At 41.2% G+C, this 9,129-nt stretch overlaps 1 protein-coding gene across 2 annotated transcripts; it reads left to right on the top strand.

Moving 5' to 3' along the window:
* Nucleotides 1–395: 395 nt before the first annotated feature.
* Nucleotides 396–8,282, top strand: dsc2l (desmocollin 2 like). 2 transcript variants are annotated; one of them, XM_070845429.1, is made up of 16 exons: nucleotides 396–444; nucleotides 619–709; nucleotides 858–1,066; nucleotides 1,169–1,273; nucleotides 1,682–1,837; nucleotides 2,166–2,310; nucleotides 2,403–2,557; nucleotides 2,700–2,834; nucleotides 2,961–3,146; nucleotides 3,304–3,551; nucleotides 3,745–3,887; nucleotides 4,521–4,739; nucleotides 5,735–5,956; nucleotides 6,162–6,277; nucleotides 6,420–6,755; nucleotides 7,208–8,282. In XM_070845429.1, exons 1-16 carry the CDS (start codon nucleotides 406–408, stop codon nucleotides 7,403–7,405), a joined length of 2,703 nt encoding a protein of 900 aa, XP_070701530.1. In that variant the 5' UTR covers nucleotides 396–405; the 3' UTR covers nucleotides 7,406–8,282. The 2 variants fall into 2 exon arrangements, with proteins under 2 accessions (XP_070701530.1, XP_070701529.1); XM_070845428.1 differs by having other exon boundaries at nucleotides 6,393–6,755.
* The last annotated feature ends 847 nt before the right edge of the window (nucleotides 8,283–9,129 follow it).

The raw sequence follows: 9,129 nt of genomic DNA, 5'->3' as shown, positions 1-9,129 counted from the left end.
AATTAATAACAGAGCCACTTCAGCTGGAGTGATATTCTCAGCAACGTTTCCCCCTGCTGGTAGAATAAACGTGTGATCGCAAACTTCTGGGAATTGACGTGCTCAGAGCTGCAGCAACAGATTGGAGCCTTAAGGTGCTTCGTCTGCAGGTCCCAACCAGGGAGGCTCAGCGAGGGTGCGGCACCCGAGGTGTGTCTCTACTGACTCATCGGCAGTGGCGACAGATCCCTGAGCTCCTAGGAGGAGCCGGCGGCCGTTCACACAAGCGTACGAGTTTCTCCTGTCGAGCCTTCAACTGCGTCAATCCATCATCTGTCACTGCCGGGACGCCAAACTCTCTGTGTCTCTCCATTAGCTTCGTCCCACGGACAAGGACGCTGTCCGGTAAACTTTACCCCCCAAAAAATGGCGAATGGATTAATTTTCAACGTATGTCTGGTGTTGGTGAGTGTTTCCACTTTTATTTCCTCTGTACTGAAGGAAAAATAAAGCCTTTGTCGATACACTTTCTAGAAGCTTTTGCCCTCTAACGCGTGTTAACACTGAGGAGGACTGTGGTCAGAAAGTGATCTTTTCCTCTTCAGCCTGTCTGAACTCACTCTGAGCTCTCTGCCTCAGATTTGGTCCCGTGCGGAGTCGTGTTTTATCCCGGACTCTCTGTACGTGGTTGTGCCACAAACTATTCCGGCTGGCTATGAAATTACCAAAGGTAACCTACTTATTATTATTATTAATATTATTATTAACTGCTCATTAACTCTTTAAACGGTTTGAAATGTCGTCAGTTAACGGCTCCCCGTATCGCCTTCAACTTCTGTAGCCTCCGCTCACCTTTTCCCCCTTTTCTCGGTTCTCAGTTGAAGTTGCCGACTGCGACATCAAATCGTTGCACTTAACTTTGAGGGACCAAAGTTTTACCATCCACACTGACGGGACAGTGGTGGCCACAAGTCCCGTGTCAGTGGAGAGGAGAGGGCGGACATTTTCTGTGTGGGCTCAGGACAGCAGCGGGCCGGGGAGTGAGATGGAAGTGCACCTTGTTGGCGGTACGAAGCCGGAAGCAAAGGTAAGACCTTACGTGATTGTAGCAGGTTTATATAGATCCGAATTCAATTGACCCATTTTAGAAAAATAACATAAACATTCCTGACCTATTTTCATGCCACAGCACGCAGGCACAGAGCTCCTGAAGCGCACCAAGAGACGCTGGGGTCCCCCACCCTTCAACATATTAGAGAATGATGAGGGGCCTTTTCCCAGAGACATTGAAAGGGTAATGTAATGTTTATCTTGACAATACAGACTGTCTTAGAATGATCCTGCATAGAAGGTTATGAGGTGCATGTAAGCATTTTCAGTATAATTTCTGATCATGTTCTTTTTACCCAGGTGACTGATTCACACACCCAGACATACCTTTCAGTTATATCGCTTCCAGCTGGCTTTGCAGGAACTAGTACTGAATTTGTTTTTGTATCTGTATTATGACATCATGCATTGGAACCAGCCTGACTTTCTGATGTATTTAGCACTCCTCCTCCTTTCCCCCCATTCTTGAGCCATTTCAAAGTATTGCAAGCTTGAAGAGGTCCCGGAGAGGTTCCTTAACTTCGATAAGGAATAAAAGCACGTTGAACTGCTTTTACTTGGAAATGTTTCAATTCATTACTCTCTGTTGTAGATTGTATCGGATTCAGAAGCCAAATACGATGTGTACTACACCTTCAGCGGACCTGGCTACAATCAGTATCCAGTGGGAGTGTTCAGCCTGGACAGGAATACAGGGATGTTGAGAGTGCACAAGCCAGTTGATCGTGAGGAGTTCTCTGTATTTAGAGTGAGTGCACAATAAGACTGCCATTGCTTCTTCAAACTGCTTGCTTTGTTCGACCAACACTCCGAAATACAGCACATTTACTGTCACGTAAAATATAGAAAAGCTGCAAATCCTCAGTTGAGAGGTTAATCTTGTGTAACCTATTTTGGGTCTAATATGAAACCCTGATGTTTATTTTGTCAATATATTTATTAATTCACAAAGTTATTAATATTTGACATTAAAGTACATCCTTTGAAAGGCCCTCTGCATTACTAAATTGTAATTTTAATATGAATTAAACCATATGAGTGTGTTAAACTTGTAAAATTGACTTTTCCTTTCACAGTTGATTACTTCGGTTTTCGACATACACACGAATAAGCCGACAGACGAGCCGTTGGAGATCCAAATAAACATAGACGACATGAATGACAACGCTCCGACATTCACAGACCAGCTGCAGTTTACTGTGTTCGAGCAAAGCAACGCAGGTGAGGAGCATGAGATACACACCAGTAATTTAGTGGCGTTTGACCTTCAATGTGGGTGATAATTAACTCCATGATCATATTTTACACCACAGGGACAGTGGTGGGGAAAGTAAATACTACAGACAGAGACCAAAAAGGAACCCTCCACGTCGAGATCAGGTACAGTCTCTTGACTGGATTAGACCTATTTGACATCAACCCAAAGACGGGTGTCATCACCACAGTGACCAATACCCTGGACAGAGAGGTGAGCACCATTGTAGTAATGACTTACTCTGAAATAATACTTAGAAATTAGAAGACACAAATACTCTGTTGGTCTCTTGCCTCATCTTAACGTGTTATTTATCCTTTTCTCGTATCCTTTTTGCCTCATTTCTTTTCTTTAGGTTAAAGACAAGCATATGGTGACAGTGCAAATCAAGGATTTTAACGGTGCAGTAAATGGTCTGTCCAACACAGGAACAGCAACCATTACTCTGGCTGATATCAACGACAACCCACCGACTTTCACTAAAACATCTGTGAGTGATTGTCAATGACACATCTTTAAATAATGTCCTGATGTTTTGTGACAATAAACTTAAACGGAACAGGTAGATTTTATGTGAAGTTTTTGTTAGAGTTAACACACTTTTCGTTTCCGTTAGTATGCAGTCACTGTGAAAGAAAATGAAAATGAAAATCTCATCCTGCGCATTCCCGTTGAAGATAAGGATTTAATAAACACACCAAACTGGATTTCTAAATTCATCATCACTAAAGGAAATGAAAATGGAAATTTCAGAATCGATACCGACCCTAAAACAAATGAGGGGCTTCTGTATGTCTCCAAGGTGAGTACGATTTAGTATTATTATTATGAAATCAGTAGTGCACTACAGCTATTTAATTTGACATAGAGACTTGCATATCATGGAAAGTCGAGGCCTGTTGAACTTCACTGATAAGAGATTTAAGTATATTATAATACACTCCCTTCCTGTTTTGCAGCCCTTGGATTATGAGCAGGCCAAATCTGTAAAGCTTGAGATTACGGCACAGAATGAAGCTGAGCTGAGGGGCACCCAGGCCAAATGGCTGTCCATCCCTGTGGATCTCACTGTCACCAATGAGGATGAGGGCCCAGAATTCATCGCTCCTACTATTGAGTTCACCGTCAAAGAGAACGTACCAAACGGCACGCTGATAGGAAGTTACACTGCTGTAGATCCTGAGACCAAGAGCAGCGCTGGCATCAAGTAAGATATTTTTCTTGAAGACTATTACATTTTCGGTAGTCGAGTTTGGCTAATAACGGACGCAATTGCAGCAAATCCTCAAGACCCCAACTCAAGATTCTGTTACTTCTCTTAAACACTGGAGGGCAGACTTTCACTGCTGAATCGAAGAATCTGCTACTAACACACAAACACTTTTTCCACTGTCTCTCAGGTATTACAAGGCCACAGACCCAGCCTCCTGGATCAATGTTGACAAAAATACCGGAGAGCTAAGAGTTGCAAACATTATTGACAGAGAGTCACCGTTCGTCCAGAATGGAATTTACAGCATCATCATGAAGGCTGTTGATGCCAGTAAGTTGCTTGTAAATGCTGCTTATTTTCTGTTTCATGGCTTCTATAAGCTGGAACTCCACACAGGACCCAAGCTGTCATTCTATCACAAAAAAGGCTCTTATATTGCTGAGATAAAAGCACAAGTGCAAGTTTATCTCCTCTTCTTCATCTCATCTCTGTAATTTTGCCAAACCTTATAAAGGCTTGACTGATAAAGAAATTGGACACTGCGCTGTTGGCAAATATCAATTATACGTTATCACCACCAAGTCTAGTATACATGTGAAATCGGCACAGACAGCTGTGTATCACCTTCACTCCTTTGGATTGTATTGTTGCATCAGCCCAAAGTTTTTACGATCACCTGCTCCACCCTCACCCGCATCTGTCTAAACAAACAGCCAGCTATGTCCTGGCTTGATTCAGCTGAGAACACCTTTTAGCAAGGTTTAATGTGACTAGTCTTCCATTGAGTCACAGTTCGTGGGAATTATATTATGGGCTCTTGTCCCAGAATTTAAAATTTCCAGGTAACTTACCCTAAGTTGGCGTAAGAATATGACCAACCCACATCTGTCCTGCTTTTCTTCAGTTTTTCAGAACATGTCTAACATAAATACTAATGTAATAATATTGTCTATTATCTTTCAGGCTCCAAGACTGGCACTGGAACAGTCATTATTAGGGTGGAGGATGTCAACGACAACATGCCAACGGTTCCGTCTAAGCTGGTGTTGTGTGAGAAGGAGGACGAGCTTGGCTCTTTGTTGGTTACGGCTGAAGACAATGACCAGATTCCTTTCTCTTCTCCCTTCATCTTCAATTTGCTACCAATTCACGCTGACGACTGGGTTCTGCATGGATTCAATGGTGAGTGGTGGTATTTTTAACCATTTGATCTCCGTCTATTAAAGAGTGTCAATTAACCAAAAAATACAAAACAAAATTGCAGTAAGCTCGGTGACGAAGAAAATGTTCAGTGGGACGGTTAGGATCACTGCTGTAAAACACATGGCCTTAACAACAGAAAAACATTATTCAAACTACTCACACAGCATAATCCAAGTCTCACTTAATGACTAATATTTACTATCTTCAAAATGAATTTATTTGTGAAAGATATCAAAATAAACACTAACACAAAATCTACCAGAAACACCTCTGGCCAGTGAACGAGTCAGAGGCAGAGGCATTATGTTTATTGTCAAGAGGATGGTTGATACCAATATCAGCTATAGTGGAGGAGGAATTCAGATCTATTATACTATATATTATGTATGTCTGTATGTGTGTGTGTGTGTGTGTGTGTGTGTGTATATATGAGAAAATAAAAATTTACCTTGAAAGTAGTAGAAAATGAAAATACTCAAGTACAGTACTTATGTAATGTACCTTAATGATATACTTAAGTGCAAAGCAAAACATTTTCTAAGCAGATCCCTTAAATTTGGTTTGAAAAGAATTGTAACAAGTATATGTACTGAGTGGGATATTTTACAGTGCTCCCTGGTGGACAAACTATGCAATGCTCACACTTACTCTAAAACTCACTCTAAAACATGTTTTTGTAATGCAATTTCTTGTTACTTTTTCGGTACCATAAACTGATCCTGATATATCTATGATAAGCTAATATTGGACAATATACCTTTATACCTTTTATTCACTGTGTTAATCAGTTGGAGTCTTGTTAGTGTGTTTTGATACATTTTGATATGAAATTATATCATGTATCTGTATTTGTTAAAATCCTCACAATGAACACTTTGATCTGAAAGTTTTAAGTGTTGTGCAAAGTGTTGCGTTGTTGTTTCTTGGGAAAACTTAAATCTCTTTGCAATTTTCACACGTGTTTTCTTTCTCAGGCACAGCAGTTACGTTGCAGCAGAAGAAAGTGCTTCATTTGGGGATACACAAGGTTTCTATGGACATTAAGGATCTGCAGGGCAATGGTGATATACAGGAGGTGGAAGTAAGGATCTGCAAGTGCAGGAATGAAGCCTGCTTGGCCAAGGAAAGCTCTGTGTCACTAGGGGCACTGGCTTTACTGGCTATGCTGTTGCCTCTAGTCCTCCTCCTACTGCTCTGTGAGTCCCCACTGCTATGCTCTTGCTAACAGAATTGTGTAGGCTACACTGTGTAGATAATGCTTACACGTGCTTATGCATGTGTGAAAGTGCTAGAAAGCTAGATGTTCTGTCACTCAGTTATGCATCACATATCGGAGCATTGTTTATTGTGAAAAGCACTCATTGTACGCTCATTTTGAACATGTTTGCTTTGTTATTGCAGGCCTACTGCTTGTCTTTTTCTGTGTGACAACGAGAAAGAACATAGAAATAGATGATGCAGGAGACAGCGGTGGAATCCTGATCAAATCAAACACTGAGGCCCCAGGGGAAGAAGTGGTAAGGAAATGATAAAGTAGTATTATAGTAAAGTATTGCCTGGTCTCATACTCTTGTAAAGGCACCTTATTTCTATCATATCTTTTTTTCTTTTAATTGTTACCTGACTGGTCAGTTTTTGTTTTGTCGTCTTGCGCAACAGGATTCAAGTCTCATCACCGTTCCCGCTACTGGGTTTGAACCGGCAGCGAAGGGCTCCGTTAAGGGTTCCATGCTGAATGCAGGATGGCTTGGGAACAAGAGCTCCAGCACTATCGGAGCCCACAGCGCACATGAGAATGGGATGTTCAAGTCCGGTTGTGTCACATCCGATGCGCAGGAGTACCGCTCTGGCCAGTATGATGGCCAGTATGATGGCCAGTACGGTACTCAACAATTTAATGGAGGTCATTTTGGCAGCAGCTTTGACAACAGATACCTCATCCAGGACTCAGCTGTTCTTCACACCTGGCAAACTAATGGCATCTATTTACACCAGGTAATGTTGCTTTACAGGTAAAAGCATTTTATGAATTTGAATGTGTGCAGAACAACAAAAATATGTCTGAAGAGTGGAAGTTAGGACAAATAGTGGGAAAGCGGGGCAGAATTTAATGTGTCCAAATGTGTACACCTTTCATTCTCTGAGGTTTAATAACTTCCTTGTTCTCTATAGGAGCTTAGGTAACTCTCATGTTTAATATAATTGTGTTCTCTAAGCTGAGATAGTATCCTCCCTAAACTTTAATATTTCTCAGCTTCTTGGTGAGAAATATTACTTCTCTTACTTGCTGGTGAGGTGTTTGTTCGCTGTGTAATATCTGACTGCCTGTCATATCCTGCGCAGCCTTGTGTTATCACATTGTGGGAGATGGTTTCCCTCCTATAGCTCAGGTTTAGCCCACACCGAGTAATAACACGCTTCCTCACCCTGTCCACTTTGTCCTGCAGAAGCTGGCATACCTGGGAACAGAGGAGGACGGACGGTACGCAGACGACATCATCCACTCTTACGGGTTTGAGGGGGCGGGCTCTGCTGCCGGTTCTGTGGGATGCTGCAGCGACTGCGGCGACAACGATAACCTTGACTTCCTCAACACGCTCGGACCAAAGTTCAAAACTCTTGCAGATGTGTGCACAAAAAGGTGAACAATGGAGCTCAGAAATAATGGTGTTTACTTTCCACTGTACAGGATGTAGAGAGGCCTGGGATCTGAATGCCTGGTATTCCCCTGAACATGAATGCGAAAACGCAGGTGGTGTTGTGTGTGCACAGTTCTCTGCTCTTGCTTTTTGTCTTTGCTGCTTTTTGGTAGAAGTCTTTTGCACTGAAAATTATGCAGATGCAATCAGTTGTACATACTTTGTGTTGTTTGCCTTTGGAGTCTTGGTTTTCCTCCCACTGATATACCCATTTATCTTTGGCGTGGGGGCTGGTTTTGCAGCTTCATAATGGTAGCTGTGTTGATATGAGCAGTGAAGAGCTGTGGGGTTTTCTGTCAGTTGGTAACAACTTTGGGTATTTTGGTTATTGTTGATAATCTTTGTAAATAATACAGTATTGCATTTGTATGGCTGATTTTACATTGTTTAATAAATTTCATAGTTTTGATGTCTTTTTTATATCAAAGAAATACCTAAATAAATTAAAACAATAACAAAATGCCGTTTTTTATATTCCATATTGAAAATACTTTAAAATTACATGCTCCACATGATCAGTTTTAGACAATGACATTGACTGTCCTCTGGTTTTCCAACTCATACTGTAATTATCTGTGCAAACACATTCCAGCGTGGCTCTTCACTGTCGATCGGGGCGTAGTCTCAGCCCTCAGTGTCATTGAGGTTGTTGCAACACTGTGACAGTAATCCTGTGAAAGTCAGCACAGGGGCGTGAACGGGAGGAGTGAGGTGTTATTGATGCTGCCTGCAACTGCCTCTATACAAGACTGATACAAGAAAGGCTAAACAGAACACAAAAATGTCCTTGAACCTGCTAATTAAAGAGAATCTGACATTCCCATGTGTGTATATTGTGTTGTTAAAGGTGTATTTTTGCATGGCCATTAAATAAGCTTCAAGTTTCTCTTGAAAAACGTGTGCTACTGTAGCAGAGGTATTTTGTTTTATAAGTCTCAGTGTAATTCAAAGGAAATTAATTCCAAATAAGATACATGAAATAAATGTGTTATTGACCAGGCTATAAGCATTGGAATCGTAACTGTAGCTCAACTAAATGCATCACAAGCTTTGCTTATAGCTGGGATCTTACATTGCCTTACATTGCGTGTTTTTATAAACAATAACTTGGTAAATAAAGAAGCCTCCTCGTACTTGACTCTTTTTGGCAGAATGAAAGAACAGAATAGTAGAGCAGAAAGAGTTCACTGTGCCCAGTGCCTGTGTGTACAGTGGTGAATGATTTACTGGGTGTGGCACTCTGAGCTTGCACAATATGAAGGACACAATGTTACACCTTCTGTCTTCTGGCTAATATTTACCTCCAGTCCACTGCAGGCCAAACTGGAGCATTTTAACACAGTATCACAGTGTCTATAATCATCCATTTCTCTCCACGCTAGCAGTACGGTGCCCCAAAGTTTAGCTACAACATAATTGTAGCTATAACATAATTAATTGTGATCAACTTTATTTTGTTGCTTCTTGCTTAACAGTAAAATACTTATCAGCCATCATCTTAAAGACAGATTTTCTAGTAACAGGAAATACATTGTAGCATCTAATCAATGCCACTTTAAATGAATTATTGATAAGATATTGAAAGTGATGTGATTCTGTAGATAACAAGCTTCGCTACGTTATGCACAGACCTCCATAAATAAATAAAACGGTATAATAAATACATTGAA

This window comes from Pempheris klunzingeri, chromosome 15, assembly GCF_042242105.1.
Source record: "Pempheris klunzingeri isolate RE-2024b chromosome 15, fPemKlu1.hap1, whole genome shotgun sequence".
NCBI classification, from domain to species: domain Eukaryota; kingdom Metazoa; phylum Chordata; class Actinopteri; order Acropomatiformes; family Pempheridae; genus Pempheris; species Pempheris klunzingeri.
Note: the sequence above shows the minus strand (reverse complement) of the source record. Positions and strands in the feature narration are given on the sequence as shown.

Coding starts and splice junctions, on each gene's coding strand:
- dsc2l (XM_070845428.1), top strand. CDS start 406: ATGGCGAATGGATTAATTTTCAACGTATGTCTGGTGTTG. Junction 445..618: donor TCAACGTATGTCTGGTGTTG/GTGAGTGTTTCC, acceptor TCTCTGCCTCAG/ATTTGGTCCCGTGCGGAGTC. Junction 5,957..6,161: donor AGTCCTCCTCCTACTGCTCT/GTGAGTCCCCAC, acceptor TTGTTATTGCAG/GCCTACTGCTTGTCTTTTTC.